General features: G+C 61.2%; 1 protein-coding gene and 1 non-coding gene across 3 annotated transcripts in view; both read left to right on the forward strand.

The window, feature by feature from the left end:
• The first annotated feature begins 6,789 nt into the window (after positions 1–6,789).
• On the forward strand, positions 6,790–6,861 carry TRNAP-AGG. Its single transcript has one exon. It is a non-coding gene; the product is annotated as a tRNA-Pro (tRNA).
• A 12,703-nt stretch (positions 6,862–19,564) lies between these two features.
• The window catches only part of CCDC136 (coiled-coil domain containing 136), a 28,579-nt gene continuing 24,812 nt past the window's right edge, over positions 19,565–23,331 (forward strand). For both annotated transcript variants that reach the window (XM_044987287.1, XM_044987296.1), the window contains exon 1: positions 19,565–19,667. In XM_044987287.1, the coding sequence (XP_044843222.1) occupies positions 19,631–19,667 (37 nt within the window). In that variant the 5' untranslated portion in view covers positions 19,565–19,630. The remainder of the gene's footprint in view (positions 19,668–23,331) is intronic.

Genomic DNA, 23,331 nt, shown 5'->3' on the forward strand with positions numbered 1-23,331 from the left:
TGGGTACACGTCTGGCTCTGTTGATCTGTCTCCTTATTTCCTCGTGCGGGTACTGTAGTTTTGAGAATGCTTGGTGGAGATTTTGTAGGTGTTGGTCTCTGACTGAGGGGTTAGAGCAGATACGGTTGTACCTCAGTGCTTGGCTGTAGACAATGGATCGTGTGGTGTGCCCGGGATGGAAGCTGGAGGCATGAAGGTAGGCATAGTGGTCGGTAGGCTTTCGGTATAGGGTGGTGTTAATGTGACCATCACTTATTTGCACCTTGGTGTCTAGGAAGTGGACCTCCCGTGTAGATTGGTCCAGGCTGAGGTTGATGGTGGGGTGGAAGCTGTTGAAATCGTGGTGGAATTTTTCCAGAGTCTCCTTCCCATGGGTCCAGATGATGAAGATGTCATCGATGTAGCGTAGGTAGTGAAGGGGTGTGAGTGGACGAGAGCTGAGGAAATGTTGTTCCAGGTCAGCCATAAAAATGTTGGCATATTGTGGGGCCATGCGGGTGCCCATAGTGGTGCCACTGTTCTGGAGATATATATTGTCATCAAATTTGAAATAGTTGTGTGTGAGGATAAAGGCACAGAGCTCAGCAACCAGTTGTGCTGTGGCATCATCATGGATACTGTTCCTGACAGCTTGTATTAAATCAGTGTGTGGGATGTTTGTGTAGAGAGCCTCTACACATCCATGGTGACTAGGATGGTGTTTTCTGGAAGGTCACCAATGCATTGTAGTTTCCTCAGGAAATCAGTGGTGTCACGGAGATAGCTGGGAGTGCTGGTGGCATAGGGTCTGAGTAGAGAGTCCACATATCCAGACAGTCCTTCAGTGAGAGTGCCAATGCCCGAGATGATGGGGCGTCCAGGATTTCCGGGTTTGTGGATCTTGGGTAGTAGATAGAATAACCCTGGTCGGGGCTCTAAGGGTATGTTGATTTGTTCTGGTGCTAGTGTAGGGAGTGTCCTGAGTAGATGGTGCAGTTTCTTAGTGTATTCCTCAGTGGGATCTGAGGGAAGTGGCCTGTAGAATTTGGTATTGGAGAGTTGTCTGGCAGCCTCCTTTTGGTAGACAGACCTGTTCATGATGACAACAGCACCTCCTTTATCAGCCTTTTTTATTATAATGTCAGGGTGGTTTCTGAGGCTGTGGATGGCATTGCGTTCTGCACGACTTAGGTTATGAGGCAAGCGATGTTGTTTTTCCACAATTTCTGCCTGTGCACGTCGGCGGAAGCATTTTATGTATAGGTCCAGACTGTCATTTCGACCCTCAGGAGGAGTCCATGTGGAGTTGTTCTTCTTGTGCTGTTGGTGGTTGGGTAACTGTGTATCAGTGGGCTGTTCACTGTTATTCTGAAAGTATTCTTTGAGTCAGAGACGGCGAAAGTAGGCTTCCAGAACGCTGCAGAACTGTATCATGTTGGTGGGGTGGCAGGGCAGAAAGAGAGTCCCCGAGATAGGACAGACGTTTCTTCTGGGCTGAGTGTGTGGTTGGATAGATTGACGATATTGCTGGGTGGGTTAGGGGTACCACAGTTGTGGCCCCATGTGGCAGGTAGGAGTTTAGACAGCTTACAGTCCTTTTTCCTTTGTAGAGAGGTGAAGTGAGTAATGTAGATCTCCTGTCTTATTTCAGTGAAGTCCGTTTGTATGGAAGTTTGGTTATTGATGAGAGTCTCCAGGTTGGAGAGCTCTTTTTTGATGTTTTCCTGTTTGCTGTATAGGATGCTGATCAGGTGGTTCCTCAGTTTCTTTGATAGAGTATGGCATAGTCTCTCACTGTGGTCTGTGTAGTATGTAGATAGCAGTGGATTTTTTACCTTTAGTCCATTTGGTATGATGTCCATCCGTTTGCATTTGGAAAGGAAGATGATATCCGTCTGTATTTGTGCAAGTTTCTTCATGAGGTTGATGGATTTCCACTCCATACGGCTAAATGCAGTGCCTTGCATGGTGTCAAGTATCAGGGGGTAGCCGTGTTAGTCTGGTTCTGTAGAAGCAGCAAAGAGTCTTGTGGCACCTTATAGACTAACAGACGTTTTGCAGCATGAGCTTTAGTGGGTGAATCCCCACTTCTTCGGATGCGAGTAGTGGAAATTTCCAGGGGCAGGTATATATGAGCAAGCAAGAAGCAGGCTAGAGATAACGAGGTTAGTTCAATCAAGGAGGATGAGGCCCTCTTCTCGCAGCTGAGGTGTGAAAACCAAGAGAGGAGAAACTGGTTTTGTAATTGGGAAGCCAGTCACAGTCTCTGCCTTTGCGTTCGTTCTTTAGGCCAAATCTGAGGGCTGGTAAAAGGCCACGCTGGCCCGGAGGAGGAAGGTGCCTTTCCAGGGGCTGGTCCCTGGCTCGCAGGCAGTGAGAGCAGCACCCGGTGTGCGCTCCCCTGCCCAGCTCTTTGGGTGCCCGCTGCAGGGGCTGCTCCCCATCCCCCGCGGAGCAGCTGTACCAAGCCCCACAGCACGTCTCAGGCCGGGGGCTAGTTTTAGGACTGCCCTCCGGGGGGCGCTGCCACTGGGGCTTGAGGAGGCGTTCAGGGGGTCACTCTGCGTTCTCTTACCAGCCCAAAAGTCTTCCAGCACCCCCAGCTCGTGGGCCACAACTGCCCCCTGCTCTTGGCCGGAGCGCAGACCCCAGCACGGCTGCACGGGTCTGTCAAGTTATCAGCCCATGTGCTGCCGGCAGGCAGCTCCCACCTCCGCCTGGCATCCCCACCCCCCCTGCCCAGGGGCAGCCCCATTCTCCCCAGCAGGGGCCCAGGAAGAGACTTGCCCCAGTGTCAGAGTGAGGACTAGAACCCACGTCCCCTATGGCTGCTCTTGGCATGGTACCACCCTGCAGTGCACGGTGCACTAAGGCAGTGCCAGAGGGGCCTGTGCAAGTCCTGCACTGTGGTGTGGTGGAATAGGTGCAGGGCTAAGAACAGGGGGACCTGGGTTCTAATCCAGCTTCTGCCACTTCATCTCCCAAGGTGTAAAACTGCCCCTCCCCAACTCAGGCTGCTGCTGTGGGCTCTTTGGCCACCAGTGAAATCTCCACCCCTCTGTGTTACCTTGATTGTGCCCATTGCATGGCTAGCAGAGGCACTTGCAGCTGTCTGGGATTTGTTGCTGCTGAGCGGGGGGGGGGTAAACAGGAGCACAGCCCCCCTCCCCCTGCTATCAGTGGGGGCACAGAACTGCTGTGGGGGGAGAGGCAGCTCCTCTAGCCGCACAGAAACTGGCCCAATTTGTATTTCTAGGCATGCCCCTGCTGTGGGGTGGTGCTTCTGGGCTCATGCCTTATGAGCTGCCTTCCAGGCCTGCATCCCCACAGAGCATGGGACCTCACTGCTGCTTTGTCAGGGACATGTATGCCTTCCCAGGCTGCTTTGTTGTCCTGGCAGCTTAGCTCAGCCTGAGCTGTTGGCACTGCCCTGCTGCTGGCACACGGCTCCTGTGCCCTGTGGTGAACCGGACACCCCTGGTGCCAGGGCAGTGGATAAGCTACAGAAACCCATTGATCTCCAGGGATCAGCGCTGCACAGAGGCTTTGGGGGGGGCGTGGAGGAAAACCATGGCCCAATGGAGCTCTCAACAACACGAGTGCTGCACGTCTGTGGGGCACAGAACCGTCTCTGGGGGAACGTCCCAGAACAAAGTCCCCCAAGGACCATCACAGACCTCACCACCTTCCCTTCTCTACCATAAACACAGGGCAATAGGTCTGTTAACAAAACAAAGGAAACCCTACCAAAACAAGACACTCCCGACCACACGCGTCTCCCTCTGGGCCTGGGGAGGGGATGAGGGAACCAGAGTGTGACAGACGTGTAGCATGACGCAAGGTGCTCAGACTACACTGGTGATCACACTATTAAAACCCATGTCAATTAATAACATTGCTTATAAACCATCTTACAAAAGGCCCTAGGGACAACCTGCTTCAGCTGGCGTGTTGCTTTAGGACAGAGGTGGACAAACCACGGCCCACAGGACCATCCTGCCCGGCCCCCGAGCTCACGGCCTGGGAGCAGGGCCGGCTTTAGGCCGATCCCCCTGATACCCCGGAATCGGGCCCTGCGCCTTAGGCACCTTTTTAATTTTTTTTTACATACCCGGTGGCACTCCAGGTCTTCGGCGGCACTTTGGCGGCGGGGGTGGGTGGGTGGGTGGGGGTCCTTCAATCGCTCCAGTTCTTTGGCGGCATTTCGGCGGCGGAGGGTCCTTCACTCGCTCCAGGTCTTCGGCGGCACTTCGGCGGCGGAGGGTCCTTCACTCGCTCCAGGTCTTCGGCGGCACTTCGGCGGCAGAGGGTCCTTCACTCGCTCCAGTTCTTCGGCGGCACTTCGGCGGCGGAGGGTCCTTCACTCGCTCCAGTTCTTCGGCGGCACTTCGGCGGCGGAGGGTCCTTCACTCGCTCCAGTTCTTCGGCGGCATTTCGGCGGCGGAGGGTCCTTCACTCGCTCCAGTTCTTCGGCGGCATTTCGGCGGCGGAGGGTCCTTCACTCGCTCCAGTTCTTCGGCGGCACTTCGGCGGCGTAGGGTCCTTCACTCGCTCCAGTTCTTCGGCGGCATTTCGGCGGCGGAGGGTCCTTCACTCGCTCCAGTTCTTCGGCGGCACTTCGGCGGCGGAGGGTCCTTCACTCGCTCCAGTTCTTCGGCGGCACTTCGGCGGCGGAGGGTCCTTCACTCGCTCCAGGTCTTCGGCGGCACTTCGGCGGCGGAGGGTCCTTCACTCGCTCCAGGTCTTCGGCGGCACTTCGGCGGCGGAGGGTCCTTCACTCGCTCCAGTTCTTCGGCGGCACTTCGGCGGCGGAGGGTCCTTCACTCGCTCCAGGTCTTCGGCGGCATTTCGGCGGCGGAGGGTCCTTCACTCGCTCCAGTTCTTCGGCGGCATTTCGGCGGCGGGAGGGGGAGGGTCCTTCACTCGCTCCAGTTCTTCGGCGGCACTTCGGCGGCGGAGGTTCCTTCACTCGCTCCAGTTCTTTGGCGGCATTTCGGCGGCGGGAGGGGGAGGGTCCTTCACTCACTCCAGGTCTTCGGCGGCGGGGGGGTCCTTCACTCGCTCTAGTTCTTCGGCGGCATTTCGGCGGCGGAGGGTCCGTCACTCGCTCTGAGTCTTCAGCGGCACTTCGGCGGCAGGGGGTCTGGAGTGAGTGAAGGACCCCTCGCCGCTGAAGTGCTGCCGAAGACCCGGAGCGCCGCCGGGTATTCGAATTGGGCCCCGCAGTTCCTAAAACCGGCCCTGCCCGGGAGGCTTGCCCCGGCTCCTCCCCTGCTGTCCCCACTCCACTGCAGCCTCAGCTCGCCCTGCCGCCGGCGCAAGGCTCTGGGTGGTGCGGCTGTGAGCTCCTGGGGCAGCGCGGCTGCAGAGCCCTGGCCTGACCCGGTCTCTGTGCTACGCGATGGCGGCGGCGCAGCTGCAGTGCCACCACCGCCGGTGCTCCAGGCAGCGCGGTAAGGGGGCATGGATCGGGGGGTTGGATAGAGGGCAGGGGAGTTTGGGGTGGTGGTCAGGGGGTGGGGATGTGGATAGGGGTCGGGGGGGTTGGAGGGAACTGGGGGTTGAATGGGGGCTGGGGTCCCCAGGGGGGGCAGGCAGGAAGGAGGGGGGGTTGGATGAGGTGACAGGGGGCAGTCAGGGGACAGGGAGAAGGGGTGGTTGGATGGGGCAGGGGTCCCGGGGGGGGCGTCAGGAATGAGAGGAGGGGTTGGATGGGACAGTGAGGGTCCGGGGGTGGTCAGGGGATGGGAGCAGGGTGTGTGTGGATGGGGCAGGGGTTTTGGGGGGGCCATCAGGGAACGGGTGGGTTGGATGGGGCAGGAGTCCCGGGGGGGGGCAGATAGGAGGTGGGGGCCGGGCCACGACCCCCTCCCCTAACCGGCCCTCCATACAATTTACGAAACCCGATACAGCCCTCAGGCCAAAAAGTTTGCCCGTCCCTGGACTAGGGTACGAGTCTTGCTCTGGGTATATCCCAGATCAGCCTATTCCCCCCCCCGCCCCCGCCCCATGTAAGTAGCACATGTCTGTGCATGACATAACCCCGGCCTGCCCTTCCCCACGGATAAAAAGGGAGAGGAAGTAATCGTACAGGGAGACCAAAACTATTTTGGCAGCTGCTCCTGGAACGTTGGTGCCCAAACCAGGTCAGCTGGGCTAAAACCGCCAGGGCCCAGCGGGCTGAACGTTAGACGGAGCCGGTGACGTGCCGAGGGGGACTGAACATTGCATCGGGGCAGCTGAATATTTACATTAGCTCAGTAAGTTTGTTTCTTCCGTTGTACAGATCAGAGGGAGAATCCAAACCCAGTCGATGGGCGTCTGCGGCGTGTGGTAGCCGTGTCGGCCCCGGGATATTAGCGGGACAAGGCGGGGGAGGGAATAGCTTTTATTGGACCAACTTGCACTGGTGAGAGAGACGAGCGTTCGAGCCCCGCAGAGCTCTGCTGCGGGGCCGGGACTGCGGCGCGTGTGCATGTCATCCCGCAGGGGGACACGCGATACTTAAGTGCCCGAGCTCAGTAGGAAGGGAAGTGAGAAGCCGGGTGCTGGGTACGAAAAGCCTCCATTGCCAGCTGCAGAGACTCCTTGCTCACGGGTGCAGGGAGGCTCAAGGCTTGTTTGCCAGGGCTGCAGCCGCAGCTGGCAGTTCCCGTCTGCTCCGCAGACTCCCCGGGCAGGAACGTGGGGTGAGGCAGCAGCCAGCCTCGAGCGCTGCTGGGAAGTGAGACCTCAGTGTAACCTGATTGTTGGGCTGCTGCTTTGCAGAGGTGGCACCTATAGCAACAGCTGGAAGCAGCACTGCAGGGTGGCTCGTTGGTCTAGGGGTATGATTCTCGCTTAGGGTGCGAGAGGTCCCGGGTTCAAATCCTGGACGAGCCCTGTTTTGCAATTGAGTGTGGGGAGGGGTTCCCAGAGAATTTCCCCTTTGGCCAAGGCTGGGTTGTGAGAAACCCCCCCGGGAGGTCAGTGATGCTGCTTGAATGCTGGGTCCAGCCAGTCAGAGGCTATTCGGTACAAATGCCCCCTCCCACCCCCCCTTGCTGGTGCAAAGACACCACTTTGCTGGGTGTTGCTGCAGCAGGTCCACGTGTCCCGGTGGCAAAGTGGGAATTTCCTGAGACACATGGAGGCACTGACCTTGCCCAGCGATCGCGCCCCACTTCATGGGGGCGAAAGGGCTCAAACGCTGCTTTGGGGGCTGAGGGGGGGTGTCGCGTGACTGTCTGGGGGGGGCTGAATGGGCCGCTGAGACCGACCCAGATGAAGGGGGAGTCTGGAAAGACGCTGGGAACCGCAAGGCTGGGAAATTCCAGCAGGCGGAAGGTGTGAGCTCAGCGTGGGGCTGCCGGAGCAGGACACCGGACCCAGAGGTGACAGGCGGCTGGGATCATGGGGGCCAGCTTTGTATAACTTTTGGTGGTGCCCAGAACGGGTCTAAGCAGAACCGTCCCCTTCATAGGACGGACCAGGGCAGCCGCCCTGGGCCCGCGCTTTGGGGGGACCATGAGTCAGGGGGACACAGGGTCCAGGGTGGCCTGATGGGCTAGTGGGAGGCCTGGTACTGGCATCAGCGAGCGACCCGGCCCCAGCCTGCCTGGCCCCGCTGGCTCCCAGTGTCGCTTGGGGGAGGGGGCAGAAGCCTGAAAGAGGCAGGGCAGGGGTGGGAACTTGGGGGGAAGGGGTGGAGTGGGGGCGGGGTGGGGGCAGAGCAGAGGTGGGAAGAGGCGGGGCAGGGGCTTGGGGGAAGGGGTGGAGTGGGGGCAGGAGGAGGTGGGGTGGGGCGGGCTGGGGCTGGGTCGCTCGCTGCTGCCGGCACCAGGCCCCTCGCTAACCCCCTAGGCCGCTCTGGTCCCCGTGTCCCTCTGAAGCACGGGGCCCCCCAAAGCATGAGGCCTGGGGCGGTTGTCCTGGTCCATCCTATGGACAGGACGGCTCTGAAAATATAGGCCCAAACATTGGGGAGCCGGGTGTGACGTTACTGACATACCCTGTGACCGGGTAGATCATTGTTGCAACCACTGTTATACGTCTGCAGCAAACACTGTGCAAAGGTTGTCGTGTGAGGTGTGTCGGGAAAGGTTCTGATTTGCTGGCTGTGATTACGCTGTGTGTGTGTATCGTTGTTGTGGTTGAAGTGATGAATATTGGCCCGGGACTTGTATCTCAATGCGATTTGATTCTAAGTATCCTAGCATCTGGCCGGCTTCTTGAGAAAGGAATTTGCAAGTTAAGCGCCCAGCCAAGAAACTGACAATGCACCTTGGGAGACTCCAATCCACATAAGAAGTCTACCTGGGAACGTTCAAGATGGCTGCCACCCGTAAAGAACTGAGTCATGCATGGACATGTGACTTGCCCATGTGACTCCAAAACTCCATTTTCCTGTAGTTTCCACAGTAAGAACAAAGAGGCATCCTTATTCCTGGAAGAGACTATAAAAAGAAGCTGCTTCATCTCCATTTTGTCTTCAATCCTGCTTCTTATCTCTGGAGGAACTGTGCTACAAACTGAAACTCTGAACAAAGGACTGACTGACCCATCCCAGCGGGGGATGTTCCAGAGACTTGATTTGAACCTGCAGTTTATTCCACCACTGCTACAAGCCTGAGCCAAGAACTTTGCCGTTATTGTATGTAATGGATTCCATTTAACCAGTTCTAGCTCTCATCTATATTTCTTTCTTTTTATGAATAAACCTTTAGATTCTAAAGGATTGGCAACAGCGTGATTTGTGGGTAAGATCTGACTTGTATATTGACCTGGGTCTGGGGCTTGGTCCTTTGGGATCGGGAGAACTGTTTTCTTTTACTGGGGTGTTGGTTTTCATTATCATTTGTCCCCAGGACGAGTGGCCCTGGTGGTGATCCTGGGAAACTGGAGTGTCTGAGGGAATTGCTGGTGTGACTTGTGGTTAGCCAGTGGGGTGAGACCAAAGTCCTCTCTGTTTGGCTGGCTTGGTTTGCCTTGGTGTGCAGAGAAACCCCAGCTTGGGGCTGTGGGTACAAGGAAGGGAGCCTTAATATCCCCATATTACAGGAGGGGCTCAGAGAGCAAGGGAACGACTCACCCAGCGAGTTTGGGGCAGGGCTGGGCCGTGACTGCAGCTCTGCCACGTCAGAACCTGGCAGTGTAACTACCGGCCTGGCCTAGCTGTCCGCCTCGTGTCCCCTAGAAACACGGCTCCGCGTTAGAGCCTCGTGATCCAGGCCGTTCACCACCACGCTGGCTCCTGCCTTGTTTCTGATGGGGCCAGAGCGCACTTCCCACAGGACGTTGACAAATCGCAGAGAGTCTGAGCCCCTTGGGCTACCAGAGTCCTTCACTACCCAGATCTCTGGGCACCTTAGAAACCTCCACCCCCAGCAGCCCCACATCGAGCCTGGGCTCTGCCCTGGTTGCTCGCAGTGCGTGTGTCATTGGGGGAGGGGAGGGCTGAAGCAGCCAGGTCCTGGGTGAAGATGGCTCTAGGAGAGGCCTGGAGCGTTGTGTGACGGGCCCGCCCGGAGGCAGCCGCTTTCCTCACCCCATTCCCCTCATGCGATGCTCCCCCGGCCCATAGTGGAGAGCCCAGCCTGGCCAGGCCAGGCAGACGCTGACCTTCCAGGCTGGGTTACTGGGGGAGCCCTGGAGCTGGCCCAGTGCCCCGTTTGCCCCGTTTGCCCCGCCCCGTCCCAGGGACAGGATCGGGCTCAGCGCTAGCAGGGCTGCGGCAGGCGGCGGGGAGCTGCGAGGCGGCGCGGCCCCCTCCCAGGAAGGATGAGCAGGTGAAATCAGCTTAATGAGAGGAGCTTGGCTCAGCCCCCTGACCCCTTTGGGGGGGGGGGGGGGGAAATCGAAGGAGGATTAAGGACAAAGGGCTCCCTTGAGCTGCTTACCCCAAACTCCCATCTCCAGCCCAGCAGGCTAATCGGAGCCCGGAGCAGAAACGGACCCACAAGAGCCGCACTCGGCCGAACCCACCCAGCCCTAGAAATGACCCAGTTCCACAAGTTCCCCGCTTCCCTCTCTTCCCCCTGCATGGCGCCGAGATCTCGCTCGGCCGCCCGCCCGCCCGCCCGGGGCTCGTCTCTGACGTGTTCCTCCGCCTCGGGGTGTGTCTGCGTCTCAGCCCCTGGGGCCTTCAGCGCACCGTCCTCTCGCTCTGGCTTTCAGCCTCACCTTGTCACGGTGGCAATGGGCTCTCCAGAAAGGTCAGAGAAGGCTAGAAAGGAATCGGAGGATGCTACAGAATAGCCTGATCTCGCATTGTGCTGGACAGAAATGGAAACGACAGCCTCGCTCCTCACCCCATCTCTAGCTAGTAACCGTCCGAGTGTATTTCTCTAACGTTGTTCTCCACCTAGGATGTCTTTCGAGAGCCTCTGGCCAGCCTGTGTGTCTTTCTAGAGCACCTCTCCGTGTGATCAACCAGCGTTGCTCTAAAGGATCTCTCCTCCTATTTTCCTAGAGTCTTGATTGTTTGCAAATGTTTGGCTTTCTGGATTGTCTGCCTGGTTTTCCAGAGCACATGGGCAGAGGTTCTTAGTGACTGGAATGGCAGAGGGGCACCGATCAGTGTGGGAGCTGCTGCCCCCTGGCATTGCAAAGCGCTGTGTGATGGGATGAGATGCAATGGTCTATTAATATAGCATCATGTGCATATTCCATCCATAACTGCATTAAGTGACTAGTACGGTTGCAAGGATAACGGTGCAAATGTTAGGGAAGGCCAAAGTTAAGGTTGCTCACTTAACCTTAACTCTGCCCCCTTTGCACACATGCATTGTTATGGTGCAGGCTTTAATTTCATGATCACCTTTGGGCACTCAGAAAAGAAAATAGAATGTCATAGATAAGTGTATGCAGCATCTCATAACATGTTTTCTATTCTTTTATCCTGGCACTAGTTTCATTATCATACTGGTCATTGTCTTGGTCTGCGCTGGGTTATCTTCGCTCCAAGGTATGTAGCACAATCATTACCTTAGCAGATAAGAACTGTGCATTTTCTTCTCCACCCACAGCCAGGCCTTTCTGGGGTGTGAGTCAGCGGATCAGGAGGCTAACTTGGGTGGCCTATATCTGCCAGCCAAGTCTGTGTTGTTCCACATAATCTGTTGTATGTCATATAAGAACATTACCCTGTGTACTTAACTATAAATGACTTTTCTGGGCACGCCATCATACAGACGCAGCGCTACAAGACACTACCCAGGTACCTAAGGCTGCAGTGAATAAATGTCTGACATTGTCATAGCTGAGAAATTGTATGTGATCATGTACCTACAGGCTATAGCATAAAGGATGCCTGCAAGGGGGCAGAGTTAAGGTTGCCCATGACCTAACCTCAGTGGCGCCAATTCAGATATTTCTTGTGGTAAGGGGGAAAATTCTGGTCTGTCCCCCCGCATCCAGGTCTCCCTCAGTAGGGGAGCTTTCCCCTCGCTCTTGCCCCCACAGTGCATGAGTCGGTGATCCAGGAGTCGAGGTCTCAGCCAAGCGGAGCTGTACCAGATCACAGTGTCTGTACGCCAGGTGGCAGCACCATTTCGCCCAGCTGCCCCTCCGTCTGGTCACAGGGGTGGCTGGGTCAGATTTCAGTGGGACCATGCAGCCAGAGCGACGGTCCAGAGCTCTCCGGCAGCAGCTGTACCGGGTTAGTTCGGGACCATGGCTTAAAAGCGATTGAACCATGCCCCCCTTGCCCCTCCCCCGGCACGGCAGCCTATGGAACTTTGAGCAAGTGCAAAAATCATGTGTGTGTGTGCGGGGGGGCTATTCCCCCCACCCTCTTCTAATGGGTGTCCCTGATTTAACTTTGCCACTGCCTCACTTTTGAGCACTTATCTGTGCACCCCTAATACTCCCTTAGCCCTGGGTTTTAAGGTGGAATTGCCTTGGGGCTGCGGGGGGGGGGGGGGGGGTTTCCTTATTAGAAAGGTATAAATAGGCAGCAGTTTCTGAACACGCCATCACTTAGTCCCAGCAATGTCGAGGGTCACGGCAAGGACCCCGTGCCTCTCGCAGGGCGGCCTCCCGGCCCCATTCCACCGTTCACACCCATCCCCTGCCATTTGGATGGCACCGCTGTTCAAAAGAACAAAGTGAGATTTTCTTTTTTTATCGTGAGGAAATGGATTCCACCCCTCCCCCCCCGCCCCCATAATTAATTTGGCTCAAACGCCCTCACCCGGAGGCAGAGCCCGCCCCGGGATACATGAGTGTAAGCAGGCAGACTCACCCCTGCGGCGCCTCCTGCTGGTCTGTTCTGGGAATTAGCTCATTTTCCAGCCAGGAGCGCCCTCTGCAGGCCGGTGATCCGCCTGACCTCACTCTGGCCCCCTGGGTCCCTCCCAGGACCCCAGTGCCCCTTCACTGGGTGTCTGTCCCCCCTTGCAGAACCCCTTCAGTCTCAGGGTTTCCCCCTCCCAGGGGAACCCCCACCCACTAGCCCCACTTTGCCTCAGTGTTCAGCTACTGCCAGTCTCCATCTAGCCCCCACTCACTGGGGCAGACTGCAGTGCATCAGCCCCTCATCATAGGCAAAGGGGGTTCTGGGCCTGCTGCCTCTGCCGTGCCTACCCATGGGCTGCCCCCTGCAACCCAGTACCTAATAGACCTGTCAGCAGGCCTGCACCAGGGGCTTTCCAGGCCAGAGCTCCCAGCCCTGCACCAAATCTAGGTTCCTGCTAATCCTGTGGCAGCCAGGCCCTTCTCCCTCGACAGACAGAGAGAGGCTGACTGGGTTCCTGGCTCACTGCCTCTTATCGGGGCCAGCTGGGCCTGACTGGGGCATGGCCCCAGCTGAGCCTGCTTTCCCCAATCAGCCCAGGCGTCTTGCCCCAGCCCCAGCCCTCTCCTGGGCTGTTTTCCACCCCGAAGGGCAGGAGCAGGGAACCACCCCGCTACAATGAGCCCCATGAGCGGAAGTGAGAAGTGCCTGCAAACAGGACAGTGGGACCGGGGGGTGAGGCCTCCTTAGCTCGCCCAGCACTGCCTGGCTGCTAGGGAAAGACCCCCGAGAACTAGCCCCGGCCCATCCACTGACTGCAGCGACCGGAGAGAGGACTGGGTGACGCATGGGGCTGGGCTATGGGGTCCACTCGGTTACAGAGGCAGAGACCTGAATGAACCTTTCCCCCTCCAGCTGCCAGCGGCTGCCAGTGCAGAAAGAAGCTGGAGGGTTTTGGTGCAATTCCCAGGGACTGGTGACCATCGCAATCCCCCCATTGACTGGCAGCCCCTGGAGGGAGTTACCCCAGCATAGGGGTGCGGGCCCTGCAGCTGGACCGGGCCTGTCTCCCCCTGGGGCTAAATGCACAGGTGGAGTTTTATCGAGTGAACAGGCCCCGGCTTTACTGTTCTCCAGCAGGGCGGTGAGTCCCAGCCCAGGCCACAGGAGTGCAGCGCGTGGGTACATTGCAACCCGAGCCGGCCTCGGCCCCCAGGCGCGCTGGGCGGCACCCTCACGGGGCGCGAGGAGCTGGGATCTCTCCCGCTGGGTAAGTGCTCTCTAGACACGGGGGCTAGTGGGGAGAAGTGTGAGCAGAGCCAGGGACCTCAGCAGCTGCAGTATGTCCAGCACTGAGGGGGGACTTGGATCTCATGAGCTGAGCAGCACTGGGGGGACCTGGGGGGAAAATCCGCATGCTGCAAGCAGCTCCATTGCACTCTTCCCACAGCCAGTACCTCAGGGTGGCACTAGGGGGCGCTGTGCAGCAGGGAGTGGGTGCAGAGCTCAGTAGGGGGCGCTCCCTAATGCAGACCCCAAGACCCCAGGGTGGCACTAGGGGGCGCTGTGCAGCAGGGAGTGGGGTGCAGAGCTCAGTAGGGGGCGCTCCCTAATGCAGACCCCAATACCCCAGGGTGGCACTAGGGGGCACTGTGCAGCAGGGAGTGGGTGCAGAGCTCAGTAGGGGGCGCTCCCTAATGCAGACCCAATACCCCAGGGTGGCACTAGGGGGCACTGTGCAGCAGGGAGTGGGGTGCAGAGCTCAGTAGGGGAGCAGTCACCCCTCTGCCTCAGTGCTGACCCTAGTGCCCCATTGTGGTGCTAGGGGGTTCCTGAAGGAAGCAAGTGGGGGACTGTGACATTATGAGTGTAATGTCATATCTCATTGAAAGGTGACAGGGCCAGACAGAGTTAATTACCTCCCAGACTGACCAGGGCCCAGCTCTAGAGCCTGGTTAGGCAGATCTGTAAATGAGCAGAGCTTTGAAATGCAGCCTGCAGTGTTAGAGGTAGAAGGGTGGGTGTGTGCTCAGGGCTTGGGGTGTAACAAACAAGTCTTGTCTATTCCTATGGCTTTGATTCAAAGATCAAAAAAAGGAGCATTAACATTTAGGAAGACACTAGAGGGAACTAGTATTATTGTCTCTGTGTCTCTGGGAAGGTTGTGGTAACCTGCATCTGAACTGTTTAATGGATAAATTACCCTGTGCTAATTGCCAGGATGTTTGGGAGAAGGAGTTAAGCCTATTGTTTTCTCAGGCCGAAAGGCTGCTGGAAATGTATAAGAACCTGGGACACGATCCTGCTTCATCAGATCTGCTTTGAGTTTCAAGAGGGGGAAACCTTAAGCCACAAGGATTGAGATCCCCAGTCACTGACTGGAGCCACCCTGAACATGGACATTGGACTGTAACCTCTGGACTGTTTCTAAAAGGACTTTTGGCAACTACAAGCTCATCTCTGCCATGTATCTGAACCTCAAGAATTGAATTCAAGTCTGTCTGTAGATTGATCTTTTAACCAACTCTCTCTCTCTCTCTCTTTTAGTTTTTAATACATTTTAGCTGAGTTAATAAGAATTGGCTGTGTCGTGTATGTTGGGTAAGATCTAAGTTATAATTGGATCTGGGCGTGTGGCTGATCCTTTGGGGTTGGAAGAACCTTTTCTTTTATATGATGAGAGAAGATTCTCAGGAATCATCATCAGATCTGACGTGCGTGTCTGGACGGAGGCCTGAGGCTGGGCACTTGAAGGGAACTGCGGGGTTTGAACTCCTAAGTAACCAGTGAGGTGCTAGAGAAGCTGTTTTGTGCTGGTTGGTAAATCTAAGTATTGGAATAACCACCAGAACTGTCCCGTTCTGTTTGCAGTTCACCTTTATTGAGTGACCTCAGCTGGCTCCCCCAGGCAGCACCGTCACAGGGACTCAGTAAGGGCCCCCCCAGCTGAGTTGGTGCTAACCCTGTGCCCAGTGGGCGTGATGCTGCAGGGTGCTGTGCGGCTGGACAGGTCACCGTTCAAACCATCCATGGTAAAAACACGGTCCTGAGCCCAGGGACAGATCCCCTGGCGATGTTTGCAAGGCGCAGGGTGTGAACCCTGGTGCCCCGACCAGGTTCCCATTTAGTGACTCCTCTCTTGGGCTAACTGGCTCCTCCAGTTTCAACTGGTTTCTTCTCCACTTCCTGTCTTACACTGTCGTGTAGCATTGCTGGCCCTGTTTAACGGCTCCACTGGCCCGCCCCAGAGGTGGCCGCATGCCAGCGGCTTAGCGAGGTAGCAAGCGGTGAGTGAGGTGTTTGGGGGTCATTTGGCTTGTAGGGTGCACTCTCCTTAACGAACACCACAGACTGCACTGGGGACTAGAACCTGCCATGAACAGCAGCGTGAGGGCAGAGACTGCCCCCCGCCGGCCAGCAGGGGATGCTCTGCTATGTGTCCTGCCAATGGCAAGTCTCCTTTAGTTCTGTGGCAGAAGCGGCGGGTTTGGGGGTGCCCCGGAGTCCCAGGCTCGGGGCTCTGGCCCTGCTGGGAATGGAGCCAGGCAGGATTCTGGCGCCGGGTCTCCCCACACGGCCACTCTCCGCAGGGCAAGGAGCCGCCTCCGCTTCAGCGCTTCCTGGGTCTGAGCCCCTGCTCACCCCGTGAGCTTCCCGCAGTGAGCCCACCGGGCTGGGACGCCTGGGGCAGCCTCACCCGCCCCACAGGGGCCCTGCCCCCCACTCCGCAGCCAGCCCTGACTCCCAGCCAGCGTGGGGCACAGGAGGTTTATATCCGTTGCCAGGACACCGAGTATCGGCCATTCTCTGTGCCCAGGCAGCCAGTTGGCATCACACCTGCCCTGTAGGGGTCTCTGCACCGATCACACACGCTTGTCCTACCACCTAGACGCTTCAGTAACACATGGGGAAACTGAGGCACAGTCTTCAGAGAAAACATTAAGAACATTCTCGCTTTGTCCCAGGGGTTCTGAGGTCCCAGCCTGCTCTCGCTGGGAGTGACTCGGCCGTGCAGCCTGGAAAACGATCAGGCTTTCAGAAGGACGCTGGTTTGGTACAATGTTTTAAGACTTGGCACGCATCTTTGAGCCTGCCAGGACCCGAGCCGATGCCAACCTCACGCGGGCAGCCACAGCGAAGTGTGCTGAATTCCCTGCCCACGGGGTGTCATCCTGCATCGCCGAGGGGACCTGGAGCCTCACCCTCCAGTCCTGGCGGGGACGGAGAGCGGCAAGCGAGTTCCAGGCCCGTCAGCTTGGCTGTGGGCTCGGCCTCGCCCGGCTGGGTAGCCGGGAGGTCAGAAGGTTCTTTACCGCGGGCCCGGGCCCAGCTTTGGCAGCCACCTCTCCGGAGCAGCGCCCGGGCTGTGCGAAGCGAAGGGGTTCAAAGAGCAGGCCCAGCCGCCAGGCCCAGCAGGAGGCACCAGCTCCGGCTCTGGGCTCGGCAGATCAGCGCGGCTGGCGGAGCAGCTGCTCAGTGGGGAGCAGTGTGGGGTGCTGGGGGGGGGGGAGCAGGGGCGCTGGGGATCAGGAAGCAGGTGCGATGGACTCTGTGTGTGTGTGTGTGTGTGTGTGTGTGTGTGCGTGTGTGTGCGTGTCGGCTCCATTGCCCTCTGCAGGGCGGACAGTGTCCGACGCACACGGCTCTCTCCAGCTCACTGCACTCTGGGTGCTGCCTCGCAGGCGTCAGGCTGGGTCCCTGCTGCGCCAGGGGCCTCGTGGGCGCTGCCCGCTGCGCGGGGGAAGCAGCGCAGAGCTGGGCCGGGGGTGATCCCCGGCGATGACGGGCTGAGTTGGTTTTTCCAGGCCGGCGCTGACCTTTCAGTGCTGGGGGCTGCTGAGCGGTTCGTGCCCGTTCCCCACACCGGGGTGTTTCTTAGGTCCATCAGCAAGCGCCATGTGATCGTTAGCAAATGTTTCAGCCCTCTTTGATTGTCGACATTGTAATCAACAGCAGCCCTGGGGGCAACCCTACAATAACAAACCAGAGCACGGAGCCCAGCGCTCCTGGGAGCAACCCTACAATAACAAACCACAGCATGGAGCCCAGTGCTCCTGGGGCAACCCTACAATAACAAACCAGAGCTCGGAGCCCAGTGCTCCTGGGGCAACCCTACAATAAAGAACCAGAGCTCGGAGCCCAGTGCTCCTGGGGCAACCCTACAATAACAAACCAGAGCTCGGAGCCCAGTGCTCCTGGGGCAACCCTACAATAAAGAACCAGAGCTCGGAGCCCAGTGCTCCTGGGGCAACCCTACAATAAAGAACCAGAGCTCGGAGCCCAGTGCTCCTGGGGCAACCCTACAATAACAAACCGCAGCACGGAGCCCAGTGCTCCTGGGGGCAACCCTACAATAACAAACCAGAGCCCAGCGCTCCCAAGAGCAACCCTACAATAACAAAGTAGTGCATATGCAATATGATCCTTGCCTAGTAACCTGTTTCTCTAGGGACACCCGCTCTCGGGGCTTCATACCCTCCACCGAGACCCGTTTCCCAGGGGAATCTGGCTTTGTCCTCCGGGGGCTGTGGACGAGAGCTGCTGCGCCGCGGAGAGTTTCCAGGGTCCCGGCCCCCTGCCCTGGGGAATGGGTGGGAGCTTTCGCTGGCCCTGACGTGTTCCTGCCGAGCGCAGTGCAGGACCCCAGGTGGGGGTCTCACTAGGGCCTAGAAAGAGGGACTAATGCAGACGTGGGCAAACTATGGCCCCCGGGACCGTCCTGCCCAGCCCCCGAGCTCCCAGCTGGGGAGCCTAGTCCCCAGCCCCTCCCCCGCAGCCTCGCCCGCCGTTCCCGCGGGGGGAGCAGCCGGCTCTGGCTGGGTGTCGGGGCTGCGGGCTCCTGCTGCTGGTAAGGGGGCTGGGGAGTGGGGGGTTTGGGTAGGGGAGTGGGGGGTCCTGGGGGGCAGTCGGGGGGGCGGTTGGATGGGGCAAAGGTTCGGGGGGGCGGGCAGGGGGTTAGGAATAGGGAACGGGGGGGGGGTTGGATAGGGGGTGGGATCCTGGGTGGGAGTTAGGGGCAGGGGGTCCTGGGAGGGAGCGGTCAGGGGATGAGGAGCAGAGGGGGGCGGGATGGGGGGCAGGGGTCCCGGGGGGGCTGTCAGGGGGTGGGGGGTTGGATGGGGGGCAGGGGGCAGGGGGTTGGATGGGGGGCCGGGGTCCCGGGGGGGCTGTCAGGGGGCGGGGGGTTGGATGGGGGGCAGGGGTCCCGGGGGGGCTGTCAGGGGGCGGGGATGTGGATAGGGGTCGGGGCAGTCAGGAGCAGGGGGGTTGGATGGGAGCAGGGGTCCTGGGGGGGGCTGTCAGGGGGCGGGGGGTTGGATGGGGGGCAGGGGTCCCGGGGGGGCTGTCAGGGGGCGGAGGGGTGGATAGGGGGCAGGGGTCCCGGGGGGGCTGTCAGGGGGCGGGGGGTTGGATGGGGGGCAGGGGTCCCGGGGGGGCTGTCAGGGGGCGGGGATGTGGATAGGGGTCGGGGCAGTCAGGAGCAGGGGGGTTGGATGGGGGGCACGGGTCCCGGGGGGGCTGTCAGGGGGCAGGGGGTTGGATGGGGGGCAGGGGTCCCGGGGGGGCTGTCAGGGGGCGGGGGGTTGGATGGGGGGCAGGGGTCCCGGGGGTGCTGTCAGGGGGCGGGGGTTGGATGGGGGTAGTCAGGGGACAAGGAGCAGGGGGGGTTGGGGGTTCTGAGGGGAGCAGTCCGGGCAGGAAGTGGGGGGGGGCGGATGGGGGCCGGGGGCCAGGCTGTTTGGGGGGGCAGAGCCTTCCCTGCCCGGTCCCCCCATACCGTTGCGCAACCCCGTGGCCCTCGGGGCAGAAAGTTCCCCCCCCCGGGCTAACGTGAGTGGCTCCGTAGGGGGCCCCCCCGCTCATTGCGCGATGACACCGCTGTGGCACTAGGGGGCGCTGTGCGGGGGGGCAGTGCCCCAGAGCACGGTAAGGGGGCGGGGGGCGGGGACCCCCCCCCGGCCATTACAGCCCAAAGCCCCCGGCCCGGCCCGGCCCCGGCAGCTGGACACAGGGGCTCCCCGCTCCCCGGCGGCCGGGTCCCACCCCAGAGGCGGTTGCATCTCCCCCGGGGTGAGCGATCCCGGGGCGGAGCGGGGGGCCCCGATCCTGCCCTGTCCGCCCCCGGGGCTCGCGTGCCCCCCCCCCCCCCGCCAGGCTCCGGGGCTGCCCGCGGGCAGGGCCCAGCCGGCGAAGAGTTAAAGGCCCCGGGGGGGGGTTAACCCCCCCCCGCTGGAGCGGAGCAGCCCGGCCCGGCTCGGCTCGGCTCGCGGGGGGCTCAGCTGGGGGGGGGCGCAGCGTCCTGTCCCCGGGTTCCTCCTGCAGCGGCTCCGCGGGGGGCCAGCTGGAGCCCCGCCCCCAAGCGGGGGGGGGACCCTGCTCCGCCCCCGGCTCCCCCCGCCCCGGCTCCGCGTCCGCACAGCGGCTCGGGGAGCGGCCATGGCGCAGCAGCCGGGCCGGAGGCAGGAGCGGGCAGGTCAGTGGGGCTGCAGCCCCCCCGCGCCGGGCCCTTCAGCCCCCGCATCCCTCCACCCCTCCCGCATCTCCCCCCCCCGGACCCTTCACCCCCCCCATCTCTCCATCCCTCCGCTGCTGGGCGGACCCCCCCCCCCCGCATCCCTTCACCCCTCCCGCATCTCCCCCCCCCCGGACCCTTCACCGCCCCCCCCATCTCTCCATCCCTCCCTCCTGGCCCTCCACCCTTCCCGCATCTCTCCATCCCTCTGCTGCTGGGCTGCCCCCATGGCTCCCTGGCCGGGCCCTCCACCCCCCCGCCCAGTGCCCCACCCTGCAGGGAGGGGATGGGAGTGAGTTGCCTGGCTGGGACCGGGGGCCGGGCTGCGGTGACCTGGGGGGTGCCCGGCTGGGACCGGGGGCCGGGCTCCGGTGACCTGGGGGGTGCCCGGCTGGGGCCGGGTGCTTGGCTGGGACCGGGGGCCGGGCTCCGGTGACCTGGGGGTGCCTGGCTGGGGCCGGGTGCTTGGCTGGGACCAGGGGCCGGGCTGCGGTGACCTGGGGGGTGCCCGGCTGGGCTGGGACCGGGGGCCGGGCTGTGGGGACCCGGGGGTGCCCGGCTGGGACCAGGGGCTGGGCTGGGGCCGGGGGCCGGGCTGCGGTGACCTGGGGGGTGCCCGGCTGGGCTGGGACCGGGGGCTGGGCTGTGGGGACCCAGGGGTGCCTGGCTGGGACCAGGGGCTGGGCTGGGACCGGGGGCTGGGCTGTGGTGACCTGGGGGTGCCTGGCTGGGACCGGGGGCCTAGCACGACGGCTGCTCCGTCTGGAGGGGGCTGCCCTGCCGGCATGGGGATGGGCACTTAGGGGCACCATGGCTTGGCAGTGTCGGGGGAGGGGGGGGAGAGAGCTGTGCAGCTCCCCTGGAGGCACAGCTGTGCACCTTGCCCTGCGAGGGGATAAGGGCCCACTGCTTGCGCTGGCCGAGGGAGCGCTCCTTTAGCTCCGGTGGGAGCAGCCCAGCTCTTTGCTGCGCAGGGACTCGGGTTCTAGTCCTGACTCCCCGGGATGGAGGCCGGGTGCCCGCTGACTACAGCGGGGGGGTGTATGATGGGGCTCCTCTGCCTGGGCAGGCAGCCAGGCTCTGTGCCGGGTGACTCCCCTCCATCCCTGGGAGCTCAACGCACATTGGCTGCATCCCCAACCCCCCCGGGAATGGCACGTGACCCAGTTATGTAATTAACTTGTGGACACAGACGAGGAGCTGTCTCTGGGTCGCGGGGGGGGGGGAGCGAATGTCCCAGCCCTGCAGCCTCCACCCTCCCCAGAGTGACCAGGGCTACCTGGAGGGAGAGGAGATGCTGGAATGGGTCCGTGTGTGGGGCATGGAGGGGCCCCTGCCCAGTTGGGGGTCAGAGCCCTGGAAAAATAGACTGTATGGGAGGATCCTGCACTGGCCCCTGGAGTGGGGGGGGGACAGGCTGGCTCCCCAGTCTGCGAGCAGAGGCGATGGCACCATGGTGCTCTGTCCTGCCCTGGCATCTGAGCACATGAAGGCACATTACAGACATTCAGCCTCAGAATCCCCTGCCCCTGCGAACTCAGGGAAAAGCATCGGTGACAGGATTTGAACCCAGGAGTCCTGACCCCCAGCCCCCTGCTCTAACCACCAGCCCCCACTCCCCTCCCAGAGCTGGGGGCAGAACCCCAGAGCACGTGTGTGTTTGGGGGGGGGAGATTGGGGGTGCCAGGGAGCAGTCCCTGAGCTCACCCCCCATATGTGCTGTCACAGCCCAGCAGCGGATGGGTGTGGGGGGAGTTGCCCTTTGAGTGCAGTGTCCTGGCTAGGGTCAGCATGGGCTGGCGGCTCTCTGGGCTGCCCATTCCCCCTGGGGCAGGGGCTGGCCCCGGGCTATTTGCTGCCATCACTTCCCCGTTGCTGGGCAGCAGCTCTGCACCAAGGGTCAGCTTGGAAAAGAACGAGGGGACGGACTCTCCCAAGCTCCGCCCAAGATGCAAGCCCCTCCCACTTGGGCCTGAGCATGCCAGTGGGTTGCTCGGGTACCTGCCATCAGTAGGTTTCAGAGTCAATGCCCCTGGGGTGGGCTGGTGGCGGTGCCCATCGCTCCGAGCTGTCTGCAGGCGCAGGCAGGTGGCGCTTGGTCGCCCAGGCTGGGCCCTGCCTCGTCTCCCTCCTTCTGCGACTTTCACTGTCAGCTCCTCCCCCATCCTCGGCTCCCTCTAATTCACTCTCCCTCCAGCCGCTCTCTCCCTTCCATGCTCCACAGGGCAGCAGCTTGCAGCCTGTGCAGCCCTTGGCTTTGTATTTCAAGGGGTGAAGGGCCTGGCCAGGAGGGGAATTGCTGCAGATCAGGACTGAGGTGCTTTGGCAGAGCTGTGTATGGGGGGAGCCCAGGGCTGGGGTAGCAGGGGGCTGCGGGTCGGGAGTGAGGGGCACCGGCAGAGCTGGCAGGGGGAGCCCAGGGCTGGGGTAGCAGGGGGCTGCGGGTCGGGAGTGAGGGGCACCGGCAGAGCTGGCAGGGGGAGCCCAGGGCTGGGGTAGCAGGGGGCTGCGGGTCGGGAGTGAGGGGCACCGGCAGAGCTGGCAGAGGGAGCCCAGGGCTGGGGTAGCGGGGGGCTGCGGGTCGGGAGTGAGGGGCGCTGGCAGAGCTGGGGTGGGAGCCTGGGGCTGTGGGTCGGGAGTGAGGGGCGCCGGCAGAGCTGGCAGGGGGAGGCCAGGGCTGGGGTAGCAGGGGGCTGCGGGTCGGGAGTGAGGGGCGCTGGCAGAGCTGGGGTGGGAGCCTGGGGCTGTGGGTCGGGAGTGAGGGGCGCCGGCAGAGCTGGCAGGGGGAGGCCAGGGCTGGGGTAGCAGGGGGCTGCGGGTCGGGAGTGAGGGGCGCTGGCAGAGCTGGGGTGGGAGCCTGGGGCTGTGGGTCGGGAGTGAGGGGCGCTGGCAGAGCTGGGGGGTGGTGGTGGGGAAACGCCGACTCGTTGGGCATCCCAACCCCCTGTCCTTCCCCCGAGCACACTCTGGGGGGGGGGTGCAAGCGGCCCCCAGGGGCCCAGCCGGTAGGTGGCCAAGGTGAAATTCCCGCAGGTTCTGGCAGCTGATGTCTCTGGGCTCCCCTTGGTTGTCATGGGAACGGGAGCGTAATTGACAGCGGGGGCCCAGTGCTAAAAATAGACGAGTGTTAAAAATAGCCAAGAGGCTGGTGGGGGCGAGAGGCTGAATGACCCAGCCCAGAGACCTGCCCCCCACGGTGCCCCGGCCGGGCTGGGTCTGATTGACAGTGCGGGGGAGGCTGCCCGAACACGTGGGGTGGGCACACCTGCTTCGTGCCCCCAGAGGGGTGTCCTGGCCCACACGTGTGGGGAGCTCGGTGTCCCCCAGTGGGCATCTCGAAGGGTGAGCTCTGTTGGGGGGCCGGGCTGCGTGTGTCTGCGAGAGCCTCGCTACCATTGCCCGGCTCTGCCCTGCCCGGCTCTGGGTGCAGTAACGGCAGGTAGGAGGGGTGCGGGATGGACCTGGGGGGCAGAGCTGGATGGGGCACCCAGGACTGGGGTCAGCTCTGGATGGATCTCATGCGGGGACCACCCCCCGTTTTCATCCGTGTGGCTGCCTCTGGGCCCGGTTCCGCCCGCTGCCATCAGGTGGCGCCAGTGGGTCACGTGCGGCGGGGCAGAATCCG

This window comes from Mauremys mutica, chromosome 1, assembly GCF_020497125.1.
Source record: "Mauremys mutica isolate MM-2020 ecotype Southern chromosome 1, ASM2049712v1, whole genome shotgun sequence".
NCBI lineage: Eukaryota > Metazoa > Chordata > Testudines > Geoemydidae > Mauremys > Mauremys mutica.